An 18836-nucleotide genomic window follows, 5' to 3' on the forward strand; every position below is an offset into this window, starting at 1 on the left:
TGAACAAGAGAAATGACTTGCTGCCCCTGCAGTCACATTGCAAGTTCAGGATATAACACAAGTCTCCTGTAGAAGCATGGCTGGGCTCAGACTCCAAGGCCACAAGCCCGGGATGGGGACAAGATGAGGGGAGGCTTTGCCGTTGGTTGTCAGGGGCCTGAGCGGCACAAGAGGCACTGCCTTCTTCACATGTCTCATGGTTACTTCTTCTGTTATCTCTTCTTTATTGTCCTAATAACTCCCAGAGCATTTCTTTTTTTTTTTTTTTTTGAGTCAGAGTCTCGCTCTGTTGCCCAGGCTGCAGTGCAGTGGCGCAATCTTGGCTCACTGCAACCTCTGCCTCCCGGGTTCAAGCGATTCTCCTGCCTCAGCCTCCCAAGTAGCTGGGATTACAGGTGCCCACCACCATGCTCAGGTAATTTTTGTATTTTTAGCAGATATGGGGTTTCACCATGTTTGCCAAGCTGGTCTCGAACTCCTGACCTCAGGTGATCCGCCTGCCTCAGCCTCCCAAAGTGCTGAGATTACAGGTGTGAGCCACTGCACCCAGCCTGCAGAGCATGTCTTTAAAATTGACCAAAAAGGTGTCTCTTTTGCAAATATGCTTAGGAGTGAGTGCCCGTGACAGCAGCTTTAACACACCTTGCCAGGTGGTGCCCCCCCGGATAAGGGCCTGGGGGGACTACCTCCCTGGGCCAACCCGCCTGTCTCTGGCCGCTGCTTCCTCCCTCCGCCCTTCCCAGCCTCACTGCCTGTTTTTGTTTGTTTTGCTTTTTTCTTTCAGATCTTCCTGAGCTACACGAAGGCCGGCTCCAGCTTCGTGTTTGGGGAGGCGCTGGTCAAGGATGTCTTTGCCTTTCAGGTCAGCTTGACTCAGGGTCCCAGAGGCCTTTAGCAGCCACCGCCCAGCGACTCCAGCTAGAGGGGAGTCTGGGCATGGTGGGGGCCCAGGTGGAGGGGAGGAGTCCCGTGGGCAGAGGTCGCCATACTGGGAAGTTAGTGAACCTTAAGCCTGGGGCCCGGGAGGAGCCCAGCAATGTTCACCTCATGAGATGTTTTTGCTATATTTTGTAAAATTTGCAAAAGTAAGATATTTCTGTATGTTTTTTTCTTAGAGATGAACCTCCAAATTATAGAATTACTGAGTAGCTGAGGACAAGAAGTGGGGGTAGGGGTCATGGGGACAGCTCCTGCTGAGACCTTAGCCCCTGATGTGCTGCAGAGACTCTGGGCCCAGAAAGAGCAGTTTCCAGGAAGGCTTAGGCTCAAATGATCCTCTCAGGCGCTCCTCCTTCAGGGCCCCTCACAGGCCACCTCTGCCAGGAAGCCAGCCCTTACTAGTCCCGCTGCAATAGCTCCCTCCTTTGTGTCCTCCTCAACCTACGATCCCACTTTCTCTCCCTCCCTGCCTCCATCCATCCTTCCTTTCTTTCTTCCGACAAAAATCTATTGTACATTTACTGCACTGCAAAATATTATAGGGGAAATGGAGATAAAGGCACTGTTCTGTTTCAAAGACCTTATTGTCTAATGGTGGAGCCCCAACCCTAATTTAAAAACAGGGCAGCCTGTGCGGAGGATGAGGATGCTACTGGTGGGACTGCTTCACTGTTCTGGGTGGAGCTGTGGTTGTATTCTTTTTTCCCTAGTTCATTGTTTAAGCACCGAAATGCCTTGTTTAGTAAGAACTCTAGTGTAGCCCTCCTCTGCCTGTCTTACACTCCAACTGTCTAAGACCAGCTTGCTCTAGGCTTAAGCTCCCTTGCCAGGCAGAAGAGAGAGACTTGGGCCCCACTTACCCAGTAGCTGGCCCCAGTTTTCTGCCACTGATGCGTGGCACTGAGAGGGAAATCAGGGCTGCCCACTCTGGTACATCCGGGACCGCCATCACCATGGAGCTGCTATGCAAGACCCCATGTGCAGGTTCCAGAGGTTTCTGCTGTTTTTCATTATGCTGGCCACTGTTCCCAGAGTCTCCCCACCCTGCTGGGGGTCTTGGACCCAGGAGACTTTTGGCCCAAGCCATGGACTTAGCTGTGGACTTCTGGGCTGGCGTTGAGCCAGATCATGAATTCAGACCCTCCTGCCTACCCCTGACCCTGACCCTGACCTCTGGTGAGCTCCCCTTGGAGCCTTAGCATCTCTTGTGCCAGCAGACTCCTAGGGAATGTCCAGTCTAACATCGTCAGCCCTAGGAGGAAAGGGAGGGGCCCAGGTTCCTATCTTCTCTGAAGTCTTCTTGCCCCCTGGGCAAATTTGCCCATCATGTTTTCTGAGACCAGTTCTGCATAGGGAGAATATTGGGAGGGGGAGCCTATGTCAGCCCCGCAAAGGCCCCTAATACCATATTCCTTTAGGGTAACGAGCAGCTGCTCCCTTACCTTTGCATAACCAATGCGGGGGTACCCGAGGTTTCAGAAAAGACAAGTAAGGTCTGCTTCAGGGTGACTTCTGGCGTCCACCCAGGCAGGGAGGCTCCCGCAGCTTCTTACACTTTAAAACACACACACTCAGCCGGGCGCGGTGGCTCATGCCTGTAATCCTAGCACTTTGGGAGGCTGAGGCAGGCGGATCACTTGAGGTTGGGAGTTTGAGACCAGCCTGACCAACATGGAGAAACCCCATCTCTACTAAAAATACAAAATTAGCCAAGTGTGGTGGTGCATGCCTGTAATCCCAGCTACTTGGGAGGCTGAGGCAGGAGAATCGCTTGAACCCAGGAGGCAGAGGTTGCAGTGAGCTGAGATCATGCCATTGCACTCCAGCCTGGGCAACAAGAGCGAAACTGCATCTCAACAAAACAAAACAAAACAAAACAAAAACACACACACCCGACACTCTGCAGTTCAACCTCCCCAGGCAGCTGCGTTCAAGTGCAGTAACGGAGGGGCCTGAGGAGTGCCTATAAGGAGAGATTCTTCTAATAAGAGACCGTGAGGGAGACTCCTTGAGGAGGCAGCATTTGACATGGAGTTTAGGACAGAAGAGATTTGGGCAGACTGAGCTAGGCAGGAAGAGGAAATGGCATGGGCAAAGCATGGAGGTGAGAATGTGCTGGTGTGTCCACAGTGCAGGGCAGAGTTCACTGGATGGGCAGGTAAGCTGTTTCCCAAAGGGAAATTAAAGCCTCGTTAGCCAAAAAGCAGGGGAAGAGGTGCTGGGCGGGCCACGCAGCTGCTGTCCGCCAGAGCGCCTTCCCCCACCCACCACTGGCCCACGTCTCTCCTGCGTCATTGCTGGGCTTGCCTCTGTGTCTGCCCCCTGGCCACATTAGCTATGTCTCCTCCCAGCCTGCCTCCCTCTCTGGAAGGATGTGTACACACCTGCTGCTTGCATCTCTCCCTGAATCACCCTTTAGAATCATGGATTCCTTGACCGTTGGTACCAGGAGGGAGCTCAGTGGTGTTGGGGCCTCCCTTTTGTATTACTGATGGTCCAGCCAAGCTCCAGAGAGAAGCAGTGCGCTGGCCGCAATGGCACAGTGAGTTAGCGCAGAGCCAGAGCTAGAACCCCTCCCCTGGACTTCTGGTTAAGGGATGTATTCTTCCTCATACTATCAGCAGAAATCAACGGCCTCATGTCTCTCCTCCAAATACAAAAAGCACTCTGAATAACAAAAATGATCATTTAAAAATGTATCCATTAGGCTGGGCGTGGTGGCTCACGCCTGTAATCCCAGTACTTTGGGAGGCTGAAGTGGTTCGATCGCTTGAGTTCAGGAGTTCGAGACCAGCCTGGCCAATATGAAACCCCATCTCTACTAAAAATACAAAAATTAGCCAGGCATGGTGGCAGGCGCTTGTAATTCCAGCTACTCAGGAGGCTGAGGCAGGAGAATGACTTGAACCTGGGAGATGGAGGTTGCAGTGAGCGGAGACTGCACCACTGCACTCCAGGCCAGGCAACAGAGTGAGACTCCATCTCAAAAAAAAAAAAAAAAAAAAGAAGAAGAAGAAAATAAAAATGTATCAGTGGTGGCAAAAAACTTTGAAGTTGAATGTTCGGTTAAGACAAAAATGATAGTGAGGTGGGTTTATCATTAACCAGCCTCAGCATTTCCCAGCGAAACACCAGCAGTTTCCTGGCCCCTGGTAGGCCCTGTCCTCTGGACAAATTCCTGGACCGTGTATTGGCTGATGCACCATCCTTAGCAATGCCAGGAAAGAGGAAGGAGGACTAGGATAAATGCTCTGTGGCCACAGAATTCTCTTTCTCACTAATCACAACATTTTATTCAGCCTCCCCCTCTCCCCTATATCACACACATGTTATTGGGATTTGCCCTCAAGGTAGGGGTGGTTTTGTTGAATGCTGAGCTGAACAGAAGACTCAGGAAGTTCTCTCTGTTCTTTCTATGAATCATACAGACCTAGTCCAAGGCCTTTGGCCAATTTCAGTCTGGGGAAGTCTTCTCTGAGCTCACTCAGATTTTCAGAATCCAAGCTGCTTCCTGCTGGGCCATGGTCCAGCTGCTCTCTTCTGGGGGGAAGTAAAGTCTCTCCCTAGGGCTTCTTCAGCCCTCAGCCTGCCCTGGACCTGGAATCCAGCACAGTGGACGTGGCAGTCACCCCTTGGCTGTATCAGCTGGATTAGTCATTCCACCTTGGCTCTGTCTCCCTTCTAGTAACTTTCCACCCGCATGATCATACTCCCCTGGGTCTGGCTGACCCGGGAGCAGACTCTCATTCTTTCACTATTGTTCTAGCCTGTGGAACAAGCACCCACTGCTAAGCTCAGCAGTGCTGCTCAGATTTTCTCTGGAGGAACCCCTAGGGTCAAGGAAAATGTCTTCATCTCCTGAGAGTTTCGGGATGTCTGATGTAGACTCTGCAGTCCCCAGTGGTCAACAGTGCCAAATTTTGCACACGCACACACACACACACACACACACAAAGATCAAATAAGGACCAAAAGGTATCATTGGATTTGGTAGTTAAGGGGTAACTGGTAACCTTAGTAAGCATGGTTTTCGGTGAAGGGAATGGGAAGTAAATGAAGCCTGGGGTGGGATGGCTGAAAGAAGGGAGATGGGACAGCCGAGGCAGGAGGCATCTTGTTGAAAACCCAGGATCCAGGCAGAAATGGGAATGAGGGGCAAAATGCTGAGGCCATTCTGGGCGAAGGGATGGCACAAACAGGAAATCAGGAGGCGTAGCTAGGGGACAGCCAGAAATGCAGCTGCTCTGGACTTGGAGATGAGTCCCTTCCACTTTCTGGCGGTGGTACTGGTACAGTGTGCACCACAGCTGCTGCCCCGAGCATCTTCCAGCTTTGGGTTTTAGTGGCTCACTGTGGCCTGGGGCTGGTGACAGGGCACTGTCGACAGTGCTCAAGCCTTGGGGTCTGGAGACATGAGGGTTTGCCCAGACAGCCTTAGAAAGTCAGCAGGAGCCCTGGCTCAGCTTCCTCCAGGGAGAGGAGGGGGCAGGCCGTGTCCTTAGTGGGGTTTATCTGGCCTTCAAAGCCTGTTTCTTGGCCCAGGTGATGAAGTTTGCTCAGAGCGTCTAATCTAGTCTCCAGGGCTGTGGTTGTCAGAGTGTGGTGTCCAGGTCAGCTGCACCAGCAGCATCTGGAAAGGCCAAACATCAGGCCCCACTGTAGACTTATTAAATCCAAAATATTTTTAGCAAATTCTCAAAGGATGCTGCTGGTCCACGTGCTGAGAACCACTGGCCTAGAAGAGCTAGAATTTCCTTCTTCCTTGAGTTATGGTACTAGCAGGACCAGCCTCCAAAGCCATTTCTACAAGGCAGTGGTCAGGACTTACTTGGCTCTTCCTTGAAGGGGACTGCCTTAGTCCATCCAGGAGGCCATAAACTGGGTGGTTACAAGCAACAGAAATTTATTTCTCACACTTCTAGAGGCTGGAAGTCTGAGATCAGTGTCCCTGCAAGGTTGAATTCTGTTGAGGCCCACTTTGCTCTCTGCCCACTTGGTCGTCTGTGTCCTCACATGGTAAAAGAGGTGAGGGAGCTCTCTGGAGCCTCTTTTATTTTTTATTTTTATTTTTTTGAGACAGGATCTCACTCTGTTGCCCAGGCTGGAGTGCAGTAGTGTGATCACTGCTCACTGCAGCCTCCATCTCCTTGGCTCAAGTGATCCTCCTGCCTCAGCCTCCAGAATAGCTGGGACTGCAGGCACATGCCACCATGCCCAGCTAATTTTTTTGAATTTTGGTAGAGACAGGGTCTCACTATATTGCCGAGGCTGGTCTTGAACTCCTGAACTCAAGGGATCCTCTGGCCTCAGCCTCCCAAAATGCTGGGATTACAGGCGTGAGCCACTGTGCCTCTTTTACAAGGGCACTAATCCCATTCATGAGAGCTCCACCCTCATAACCTAATCACCCCCAAAGGCTCCACCTCCTAATACCATCACCTAGGGAATTTGGTTTCAATATATGAATTTAGGGGGACACAGACATTCAGTTTCCAGCAGGGATGCATGCTGCCCCTGAAGGCAGAGAAACAAGCCTCCAGGACTGTTCCCAGGGCAAACCTCCTAAGGGGCATGGCAGGACCTTGGCAATCTGCATGGTGGCTGGGAGGTGCATCTGCCTCTTTGCAGGTGTGTGACCTCGGGTGGGTAGCCAAGATCTCACAGCCTCCGTGTGCCCATTTGTGAAGTGGCGACAGTTACATCCACCACAGATGCTGTGATGATTCATGAGTCCCCACATATTAGGGACCTGGCCCAGGACAGGCCCTCGTGGTTGGCACACAGTGGAATTTAATGGCACTTGCCTCCCCTTTCCACAGCAGCACTGCCTCGAGCTGCTGCCCTGTTCTGCCATCTCACATCCTGCAGGCCCCAGAGGTGTTTCCTGGGCTGTAAGATGATATTGGCCACAGGGACCTTATTTAATATTCTATCCTACCTTAGAAAATTGGGGCCACCTCTTTTCTCTTTCATTCCCCTCCCCTCCCTAGACAGGCCCCACTTAATCCAAAACATAGCTTCTCTTCCACCATTCTCCGTCTCACAGATAGAAAATCTTTTGATTGCTGGCAGGAGAAAGTCCCAATGCTGCGGTGGGGTCCTGATGCCCCGGGCACTCTCCTTCCTGGCGTGGGCCCATCCCTGCAGGCCTGCCAGCTGCCCTGCAGTCCCTCTCAGGATCCACTGGACAAGCAGTCTAGACAGTACGTGACCCTCTCTGCATCTCAGTCCCAGGAGTGTGGGATGATGTCATCCTACCCGTGCTGGAGGTGTTTCTAGCCCCAGGCGGGAGGAGGAGTCACGGGGCACAGTTCTGGTGTTCTCTGTCGGGTGACTTCCCCACCACAGGGAAGTTGGTGACAGATGACAGCAGAGCAAGTCCAGATACAACCTGCAGCATTGGTCTGGGAAGGGACAGGAGAAAGAAAAGGCCTCAGCAGGGCTTGCCTCCCAGCTGCCCGGGCAGAATCTCCAATCTCTTCAGGGTCCATTCTGTAATCCCAGTTTACTTTGAACTAGAGCCTAAATTTGGTTGCTCAAGACTCTCCCTCCTTAAAAAATAAAAGCAGCCCTTGCCGGGCCCTCACCAGTCTCCGGCAGTGAGCACAGTGCTGCTTCTTGCAAGGGCTGTCCATTCTTGTGGTCTCCCCTTCTTCATGTCTCACTTCCACCTTGGCTCACTGACATCAGCCTCAGTCCCCACCCTTCCTCTGACACTGCTCTCACCTAGATCATGGGCGCCTCCAAGTTGCTAAGTCCCAGGGGTCTGGCTCAGTCCTTACCGTTCCAGAGTTCTCTGATGCCCCTGACACAGTGCTAGTGACTATCCCTTCTTGAAAGCTGCCCCTCGGTTTCCATCCTGCCTCTCTTCTGGCCATCCTCCAGCCTTTGGCTATTTCTTTGTCTCCTTCACAGGCTCCTCCTTCCCCTCTCACCCTTTAATGACACACTGACCACAGGGCCCTGTCCTTAGCTCCTGCTCTTCTCACTCAGGGCTATTTCTGCAGTGAATTGCATCCACCAGCCACCTCAACCTGTTGTTGTTGTTGTTGTTCTTCTTCTTCTTCTTCTTATTTTAGACAGGGTCTCACTCTGTCACCCCAGGCTGGAATGCAGTCGGATGATCTCGGCTCACTGCAACCTCTGCCTCCCGGGTTCAAGCGATTCTCATGCCTCAGCCTTCCGAGTAGCTGGGATTACAGGCACCCGCCACTACTCCTGGCTTATTTTTTTCTATTTTTAGTAGAGATGGGGTTTCACCATGTTGGCCAGGCTGGTCTCGAACTCCAGACCTCAAATGATCCACCTGCCTCGGCCTCCCAAAGTGCTGGGATTACAGGTGTGAGCCACCATGCCTGGCCTTTTTTTTTTTTTTTTTTTTTTTCAAACATGGGGTCTTACTCTGTTGTCTGGGCTGTAGTGCAGTGGCATGATCATGACTTACTGCAGCCTCGAACTCCTGGAATCCAGTAATCCTCCCACTTCAGCCTCCAGAGCAGTTGGAACCACATGTGTGTGCCACCATACATAGCTGTTAAAAAAAATTTTGTTTATGTAGAGATGGGGGCCTTGCTTTGTTTCCTAGGCTGGTCTCAAACTCCTGAGCTCAAGCAATCCTCCTGCCTCGGCCTCCCAAAGTGCTGGGATTACAGGCATGAACCACCATGCTGGGCCAACCTGTACATCTTATGAAAGAGCCCCAAGCCAAAGCCTGGCCCAGATGTCCCTAACCCTTTTATCCAGCTGCCCACTTGGTATTCCACAGGCATCTCAAATTCAAAGTTCAAAGCCAAACTGATCTTCCCACAAACCTCTCCTGCCTATGCTCCTTCCCTTGAGAAATGTCCACCTATTATTGAAAATTCTAGGAACAACTGGGCACAGTGGCTCACGCCTGTAATCTCAGCACTTTGGGAGAATGGGGTGGGCAGATCACTTGAGGTCAGGAGCTCGAGACCAGCCTGGCCAACATGGTGAAACCTTGTCTCTACTAAAAATACAAAAATTAGCTGGGTGTGGCAGCAAGCGCCTGTAATCCCAGCTACTTGGGAGGCTGAGGCAGGAGAATCACTTGAACCCAGGAGGCGGAGGCTGTAATGAGCCGAGATCGTACCACTGTACTCCAGCCTGGGCAACAGAGTGAGATTCTGTCTCAAAAAAAAAAAAAAAAAAAAAAAAGTAGGAACAGATGAGAAATTCAGAAATAAAGAAAAAAGAAAACAACATTTCCATAGCCCCAGCACATAGAAACAAATCCTTTGACTATTTGGGAGTGCTTCTTTCTATAATTTTAATATTCCAATTTTCCCATTTAACATTGTAGCATAAGACTGCTCCCATGCTATTACCAGTTCTACATGACTATTTTAAACTGTTGGGAACACAGGACACAGAATAGAGCAAACATTCCAACACAAAAGGGTATAAGGTAAAAAAGAAAACTTCCTTTCATCCCTGGCCCCCAAGGCACTCAGTTCCCTCCCCAAGGCACCTGCTGTTGCTGGCCTCTTGCACATCCTTCTAATGATTCCTGTGCCCATACAAGATCACACACAACGCCCCTCACACACATGCTTTTAGAGAGGTAGGGGACCTTACGATGTTGCCCAGCCTGGCCTTGAACTCCTGGACTCAAGCAATCCTCTTGCCTCAGCCTCCTGAGTAGCTGGGACTATAGACATGTGCCATCGTGCATGGCTACCCCCCACCCCCTTTCTAAACCCACATAACAGCATAGCATACACTCTTGTGGTACACCTTCTCTTTTTTCATTTAACAACATATCTTGGAAATCAGTCCACAGCTGCCCATAGAGAGCTTCTGCATTCTTGTTTCCTGACCTTTAGTGCACTAGGGTATGTCTGTATCCTAGGTGATGAAACTAGTCTTCCACTAAAAGACCTCTCCATTTTTTGCCAGTTTGTTACTAAACATCAGACTACAGTAAAGAAAGACTAGGGTGCAGAAAAGCAACCTCCTTTTCCTTGGGCCTGGAAAAGAGGGAATGGGTGTGAGAGAAATTCTAAAGGGAGAATGGGTGAGCTTGGAGTGAAGGAAGAGGAGTGTTAAGCCTGGTACTAATAATAGGAAATGGGGTGATGGGAGGAGATGCTGGCTCAGGTCCAGGATAAGCCTAATTCTGAGCCTGTTGGTGCTGAGCAGAAGTGGAGCACCAGAACGATGAGGGTCCCCTCATTCAGGCCCAAAGCATGAGAGGGAGGTTAAGGCCAGAGTCTGAGGCCAAGGATTGAGCTCATGGAGAAGGGTGCACACTGCCACCTTCACAACGACCCTCAGATGTGGGCATTTTACTCCCCTTTTAGAGACAAAGAAGCAGGAGATAAAAGTGGTACACTCAGGCCCCACCCTACCACAGCACAGGCCTACCTGTGCTGAGGAGAGGGGGTGGTCTGGCGGCTGGTCACTATTTAGAGGGGAGCCGAGAGGACAAGGCTGCCTCCAAAGAGGCCCTGCATGTGGAACCCTGGGACTTCATGCACTGATCTCAGAGCATCTTCCCGGATCCTGTCAGGCATCTGAGTGGCAAGGCCTGGGATGGAGTGGGCTGTCTGGGGTCTCCTGGGCCCCGCCTGGCACCCTGCATCCTGCCTGCCTCTAACCTGCGGTCCTATGATCTCCTTCCCGGCAGGTTCTGCCCATCATTGTCTTTTTCAGCTGTGTCATATCCATTCTCTACCACGTGGGCCTCATGCAGTGGGTGATCCTGAAGGTAAGTTCCCAGTGCCCATGGCCAGGGCTCTCCCAGAGTCACCAGCTCACAGGGTTCACACTCTCCCAGAATGTCTTGCTCCCAGAGCCCAAACCTCCCCAGAAACACTGCTCCCCAAGCCCACACCCTTCCAGAATCCCCTGTTCCCAGTGCCTCCACCTTCCCAGAATCCCCGGCTCCCAAGTTCCACACCTTTCTGGAATCCCTTGCTCCTGAGGCCCATACCTTCCCAGAATCCCCTACTCTTAGAGTTCACACCTTCCTAGAACCCCTTGCTTCTGAAGTCCATATCTTCCCTGAACCCCCGGCTCTTAGAGTTCACACCTTCCTAGAATCCTTTGCTCCTGAGGTCCATACCTTCCCTGAATCCCCTGCTTCCAGGATCTTCACCCTCACAGAATCTAGTGCTGACCAAATATCCTTTCCCAGGGTCTCCTGTCATGATACTAAAGAGAAATAGCACCAAAGTCTAATGTGGTCTTTGCTGGAGGAAACGTTGCAGTTTTGAGGCAGCACTGAAAAGGTGTAGAGGGAAGAAAATAATTTATACCGAAAAGATATTGAGAGACTGTAGCAGTGGACCACGTTGGCCAGACTTAGCTGGTATAAATGTCAGATCCTGTGCTTATGTTCATAAAATATGCTGCACAAAACTAGGATGTAGGAGATAGCATTGGACAGCAACAGATAGCATTGGACTTGGCAAAAGATTCCAAGGTTTTAGCTGATTGAGCTCAGAATAAATCAGCAACATCAGATGGCTTCCAGAAATGCAAAAACAACCTGTGGTTATTATCTTTGTTCATTTTCTGTTGCTATAACAGAATATCACAGACTGGGTAATTTATAAAGAAAAGAGATTTATTTGGCTCATGGCCAAATAGAGGGTATGGTTTCAAGATTGAAACCTTGGCTGGGAAGGCCAAGAGCATAGCACTGACATCTGGTAAGGGCCTTCTTGCTGTGTCATAACATGGTGGAAGGGCAGAAGGCAGAAGTGAGCACACAAGACACAGAGAGATCAGGGCCAAACTTATCCTTTTTATCAGGAGTTCACTCCCATGATAACCAAACTACTCCTGCAATAACAGCATTAATCCATTCATGAGGGCAGAGCCTTCATGCCCTAATCACCTCCTCAAGGTCATGCCTCTCAACATCGTTACAATGGCAATCAAATATATATATATTTTTATTTGGCAATCAAATTTCAACATGAGTTTAGGTGGGGATATTCAAACCATAGCAGTTACGTTAAGAGCACACACAGCATAGCATAAAGGAGGTGATTCTCCCCAGACCTGGAGACTGTGTTCAACCAAGAGGCTATGACAAACTGAACTATAAGCAGGAGAGTGAAAGGGATTGAAACCATACCCTCTACAAAATGGTTGAAGGAATAGGGAATGAGGAGCTTGGAGAAGAGGAAGTTAGGGGAGGATAGCTGTCTCCAAATACTTACAGAAGAGAGATTAGGCAAAGGGCAACCGGAGAGGCACCAGCAGTGGAGAGAATTCCAGGGAAGCAGATTTCATCTTGATTAAAAAGAAGAGCTTTCTAGTTGGGCGTGGTGGCTCATGCCTGTAATCCCAGCACTTTGGGAGGCCAAGGCAGACGGATCACCTGAGGTCAGGAGTTCGAGACCAGTCTGGCCAACATAGTGAAACCTCATCTCTACTAAAAATACAAAAATTAGCCGGGTGTGGTGGCGGGTGCCTGTAGTCCCAACTACTCAGGAGGCTGAGGCAGGAGAGTTGCTTGAACCTGGGAGGCAGAGGTTGCAGTGAGCCAAGATTGTGCCACCGCACTCCAGCCTGGGTGACAGAACGAGGCTCTGTCTTGGAAAGGAAAGGAAAGGAAAGGAAAGGGGAAGGGGAAGGGGAAGGGGAAGGGGAAGGGCTTTCTAATAGAGTGTTTCCCAAAACCTTTCCCACAAAACTCTAGTTCCACAGCATGTTAGTAAATGTTACCAGGTAAAGGTAGCCTAATCCCATGGTCAAATAATTTAGGGAAACTAGGCTAGACATTATGCTATGTAAATTTAAATAGGCTTAATGCAGGACTTCTCAGAGGCTTTACTAAGCTAATGTGTATTGGTAATCTCCAAGGTGTGTGTGTGTGTGTGTGTGTGTGTGTGCATTTCACAATTCTCAAATATATTGGGCCAGGAAATCCTTTCTGCATTCCTACGGTGAAATGAATGGCCTTGGGAAGGGGTAAGCCCCCATCAATGAAGGTGTGGAAGAAGAAGATGAATGGACCTTTTGGGAAAATGTAGATGAAGGGGTCCTACACTGGGCTGGGAGTTGGGAGGAAACTGTGTAAGGTCTTCCACTCCAGCCCCCTCTGACTCTGGGGTTTGCTGATGTCAGCCCACAAAGAACACTCTGCTTCCTTCTAGATTGCCTGGCTGATGCAAGTCACCATGGGCACCACAGCCACTGAGACCCTGAGTGTGGCTGGAAACATCTTTGTGAGCCAGGTGGGTATGGAAGCCTCCTACCCTCATGCTCATCAGCAGCTTCCCCAAAGAGGGCAGTTTCCCTGGATCCCCAGAGCTCTGATTCAGTCCAAGGAAGAGCCATTTGAACCTTCTCCCAGGGTCATCAAATTCTGCTGCCCCAGGGATACTCTGTTTGGGGGATGCCTGGGTCATGCCAGGGAGGATGTCATCTGTCTGGCTTCTCTTACCACTCTAGCCCTAGGCGGTCTTCATCAGCCCAAAGACTCACAAATCCTCCAGATGGATCCAGTTTCTCATTTTACACATGAGGAAACAGGCTCAGGGGATGGGAATCCCTTGACCAAGATCCCACACATATAAGCCACGGCTTCAAATCCAGGTTTTCTTCTTTCTGGTCAGAGTTTTTTCCACTGCATCATTTTGTCTTTTCTTTTCTCCCTCTTTCTTAAAATGTGTTTTCCAAAGTAAATGTGACTCTGAAAGTACCCTCGGTGCCGAGTCCCTTTCAGAAAGCCTGATCCCCCTGAGGATGGCCCTCTGGAGACTCTGCCAAGGCCTGTCCTGGCCCATCTGCCTAATGTTTGAGTCACCAAGAGACACACTGGTCAGAAGATGCCATATTTCACTGGACAGTTTAGGAAACTTTGGAGAATATTTTTATCTTTTTTGCTACGGTGCATGTGTGTTGATTTGAAAGTTTTTGTTCTGGTTATTTTTTGTTTAGTTTTGTCTTGTTTTTAGCCGATGAAGGTAGACGTGCTCTCAGATAAACTGTCAAAAAAATCCCTTAAGGTGTTCAAAATGAGGCAAAAGAGGAAAACACTATTAAAATGCAAAGCAGTTATTCTATATGAAAGGCTGCAAATGTGTTCCATGTGTTTTGCTGGGAAAATATGTAGGTGAAATTGACATTGGGCGATGTGAAGCGCTGCCAAGGTGAATTCACTTTGGACAAGCTGTTGATTAAGCTGACCTAGATGCCGGGGTCTACGCCTCATTTCCCCCAAGAGGGAGGGATGGGGAGCCTTCAGGGGTCAGTGGCATCATTTGAACCTCTCTACTTGTGGCAGGCCTGGGCCCTCTGCTCTTGTCCATCCACACTCCCTCCCTGCAGGATCACATTAGCCCCATGGCTTTAAACACTTTAAATGTCTCTCAGGTCCTGCTCTGCAGTCCTGATCTCCCATGAACTCAGGACTGACAGGTCAACTGGCCCCTTGACCATCCACTTAGAGATCTAAGGGGTGTCGCACATTAAGACGCCAAGTCCAAACAACCTGAACTGTTGCTCCCCTCCCTCATCACCCCTGCCCCTCTCAAGCCCTTCCCCTCTTGGCAAGTGGGAACATCTTCCACAGGATGGTTCAGGCGGAGCTGGAAGAGCTGCCCTGCCTTCCTCCGCTTCCCCCACTGCGGCATCCAATCTATCAGCATTCCCACAGCGCTGCCTCTGTGGCCCATCTACAACCCCCCGCTGCCCGGGCCACCTGCCTCTCACCTGGACACTGCCGTCTCCTCCTACCTCTTCTTCCTTCCCGTACTATCCGTCCTTCACTCATACACCCGAGTGACCCTTCAAACACACAAAGCAGATCATTCCACTCCCGCCTAAGCAAGCGTGCCCCTCACCGTGGCTTCCCAGCCCCTCTGTGGCCCACCTGCCCCCTCTGCCTCTGTCTCAGGCAGCTCCCCCGCGCCCATCTGCAGCAGACATGCTGACTGCTATGGCTTTTGGACCTTGCAGAGCTTCTTGCTGCCTTAGGGCCTCTGCTATTCGCTTGCCTGGAATGCTGTGCTATCACACCATGTCACTGGCTCCTTCAGGTCTCAGCCAACCCTAACCTAATGTCACCTCCTCAGAGAGGGCTTTGCCGATTTCTCAGTTTCTTTGTTTTTGTTTTCTGAGATGGAGTCTCGCTCTGTCACCTAGGCTGGAGCGCAGTGGCACAATCTTTGGCTCACTGCAACCTCCGCCTCCCGGGTTCAAGCGATTCTCGTGCCTAAGCCTCCCTAGTAGCTGGGATTACTGACATGTGTCACCATGCCCGGCTAATTTTTGTATTTTTAGTTGAGACAGGGTTTCACCATGTTGGCCAGGCTGGTCTGGAACTCCTGACCTCAGGCGATCCTACCACCTCAGCCTCCCAAAGTGCTGGGATTGCAGGCATGAGCCACTGTGCCTGGCCTACTCAGTTTTAAACACCCCTAACCAGTAGGCATTATCACACATATCTTCACAGCTTTCATCACCATCTAAAATGACATTGCTTACCTGCTTGGTTCCTTGTTGATTATCTATATCCTCCCACCACCTCCTAAAGCCCCCCTCCCACCCTCCACTGCTCCCAGGATATAAGCCCTATGAAGGCAGGGACTTTATCCTGTCGACGCCATGTTCCTATTCTATATAACAGTGCCTGGAACACAGTAGGTGCTCAATAACTAGATACTGAATGAGTAATGAAGGGCTTCGGGCTGCCCAGATGCCCAGAAATGCACCCCTCATCCAATGCCCAAGCTCCTTTCTTTTTGGCCACTGCTGTGGCTGCAGGAGAGCTTGGGCCTGCAGCAAGACCTGCTTCACATCCTTTTACATGAGCAGGGGTCATTCCTGGAACCCCTCCGAACCTCTGTTGCTCTCCTGGAAAACGGAGATACCCAATTCTATCTCAGAAGGTTGTGAGTAACAAAGGTGACGTGCTTAGCGGGGTGCCTGGCACGTGGCAGGACATCAACACAGGGGAGCATTGTCAGGCCGGGAGGGAGGGATGGGGGTCCTTCTGTAGAGGTAGGCAATGCTGAGGTTCAGAGAAGCTCAGCCAAGTACAGACCCTGGTCCTTACCCCATCCTGCTGCCTCTTACCGTGGGACTCCCAGCTGCTCACTGTGACCTGTGAAGGGAGAGGATGTGCCCAACCACCCCCACCCTGCTTGTCTGACATCTTTCCTGTTTGCAGACCGAGGCTCCATTACTGATCCGGCCCTACTTGGCAGACATGACACTCTCTGAAGTCCACGTTGTCATGACCGGAGGTTACGCCACCATTGCTGGCAGCCTGCTGGGTGCCTACATCTCCTTTGGGGTAGGTAGAGCCCTCCTTCTGCTTGGCTATGTTGAGGACCTGAAGCCCATCTTTGTGGGAGCCCCACACAGCTCCTGGCCAGAGCAGCCCTCAGATCTTCTCTCTTGGGCCTGCTGTGCTGGCAAGAGGAGTGGCTTCCCCTGAGCCCAGTGGGCTGGACCATTTGCTCGGGCTTTGCGCATGGCCACCTGGGGCAAAGCTTCCTGGTGTTCCATTTACTGAGTGCATGCTAGGTACCAGGCAGTATGCTAGGTGTTTTAATATCCCCATTTTCCAGATGAGAAAATTGAGGCTCCAGAGTAAGTGAGATGCCCAAACCCAGATCTGTCTGACTCCAAAATTCGTGCTCATTTCTCCAGTCTCACACCTGGGCTGTCCCTAGAGATCCGTCCTACTCCTTCCCTCCTCCCTTTCCCCACACTCTGTCTGGGCTCAAGTCCTGCCTCTGCTCCTAAATTATTGCCTGTGCAGTTTACACAGCACAAAGAATTTGTAGGTCAAATTCCAGTGGTGTGAATTAGGCCCTAAAAGCAATCACAATGCTACTGCATGGTGGGCAGAGGGAAATTCTCAAATGCATCCCTCACGTAATGCCCGGTAATAATGCTTTACATTCATAAAACACCTTATGCTTTCACATTTGTGCTTTCACAGGCAAATCTTCAAAGGTCTCAATTTTATTTCCTTAATTAATGATCAAAGAAATTCTTGCTTATTGCAGAAACAAATAAGTTTTTAAATCTCTTTCTTAACCCCACTTCCCATGGGTAACTGATTTTATTTTTTATTAATTTTTTTTTTTTTTTTTTTGAGACGGAGTCTTGCTCTGTTGCCAGGCTGGAGTGCAGTGGCGCAATCTTGGCTGACTGCAACCTCTAGCTCCCTGGTTCAAGCGTTTCTCCTGCCTCAGCGTCCTGAGTAGCTAGGATTATAGGCACGCCCCACCACGCCCAGCTAGTTTTTTTTTTTTTTTTTTTTGTATTTTTAGTAGAGACAGGGTTTCACCATGTTGGCCAGGATGGTCTCGATCTCCTGACCTTGTGATCTGCCCACCTCAGCCTCCCAAAATGCTGGTATTACAGGCATGAGCCACGGTGCCTGGCCTGGTAATTGCTTTTAATAGCTTAGAACAGCTATTCTGAAAGTGGGGTCCATGGACCAGCATTGTCAGCATCACCTGCAAACTTGTTAGAAATGCAAATTCTTGGGCCCACCCTAGACCTGCTGAATCAGAAACGATGGGGGAGGCCAAGGCGGGTGGATCATCTGAGGTCAGGAATTTGAGAGCAGCCCGGCCAACATGGTGAAATCTCATCTCTACTAAAAATACAAAAAAATAGCTGGCCGTGGTGGTGGGTGCTTGTAATCCTAGCTATTTGGGAGGCTGAAGCAGGAGAATCACTTGAAACTGGGAGGCGGAGATTGCAGTGAACTGAGATCGCACCATTGCACAGTAGCCTGGGCAACAGAGTGAGACTGTGTTTCAAAAAAAGAAAAGAAATGATGGGGGTGGAACCAGCATACTGCGTTGCAACAGGCCTCACAGGTGATTCTGATGCTCGCCCAATTTGAGACCACTGACCTAAAATGTCATTCCAAATCTTTCTGTGTAAGTAGGCTTTTAGGTATATACACCTGAGTACTCACATACTTTCTCTCTTTTTTTTTTTTAATAAAAGTTGAGAATCATTGATCAGGAGAAAATAGTTCACAAATTATAAAAAGATATTCAAGCTCACTGATGTTCAAAGGAATTAAGACAATAATAACTTATCTTTCTTCTAAGTGATATGAAACCCTTTACGTGCCCCCAAATGGCAAGTGTGTGGTACTCACCCACTCATGGTAACAGTTTAATTTACTGTAACCTTTTTTGGTGAATGCCTATCAGTCTATTTATTTTTTATTTATTTTATTCTATATATAATATTTTATTTTTTTATTTTATTCTATATATAATATTTTATTATTTTATCGTATATCACTTTTAATTTTTTTATTTATATAATAAAATATTATATTTTATTATATAGAGCACTTAAAAATATTTATTTTTTGTTTTTTAACTCCCCACATGACACCAACATGTATTTATATATAGAGAGACAGAGTTTCCCTCTGTTACTCAAGCTGGAGCACAGTGGTGCAATTACAGCTCACCATAGCCTCAAACTCCTGGACTCAAGCAATTCTCCCACCTCAGCCTTCTGAGTAGCTGGGACTACATACGTGCGCCACCACCCCTGGCTATTTTTTTTTTTTTTTTTTTTTTGGTAGAGACGGGATCTTGCTATGTTGCTCAGGCTGGTCTTGAACTCCTGGGCTCAAGCAATCCTCCTGCCTTGGCCTCCCAAAATATTAGGATTACAGGCATGAGCCATTGCATCCAGCTTCAATCACTTTAAAAATATTCTTTCCCTTTGATCCAGCTAGAAAAATTGTGATATAGGGATATTCTCACAAGTGTTCAAGAAATGCAAAATTCCAACATTTGCAAAAGCAAGAAAACTGGACAGCCTAAATGCCCAGCAGTACAGTCATAAGCTGGGTAAGTTGCCCCATACAAGGTGGTAGCATTCAGCATGAGAGTGAGGTGGCCTGTATGTGCTGATTTGGAGAT

The 18836-nt window shown here is 49.6% G+C and overlaps 1 protein-coding gene across 15 annotated transcripts in view; it reads left to right on the forward strand.

Moving 5' to 3' along the window:
- SLC28A1 (solute carrier family 28 member 1) overlaps positions 1-18836 on the forward strand; it is a 106618-nt gene that overhangs the window by 34163 nt on the left and 53619 nt on the right. For all 15 annotated transcript variants that reach the window (XM_063795332.1, XM_009429744.4, XM_063795328.1 and 12 more), the window contains 4 exons: positions 785-862; positions 10589-10669; positions 13071-13151; positions 16091-16216. In XM_063795332.1, coding sequence (XP_063651402.1) covers positions 785-862; positions 10589-10669; positions 13071-13151; positions 16091-16216 — 366 coding nt within the window. The remainder of the gene's footprint in view (positions 1-784; positions 863-10588; positions 10670-13070; positions 13152-16090; positions 16217-18836) is intronic.

The sequence above is a fragment of the Pan troglodytes genome, chromosome 16 (genome assembly GCF_028858775.2).
Source record: "Pan troglodytes isolate AG18354 chromosome 16, NHGRI_mPanTro3-v2.0_pri, whole genome shotgun sequence".
NCBI lineage: Eukaryota > Metazoa > Chordata > Mammalia > Primates > Hominidae > Pan > Pan troglodytes.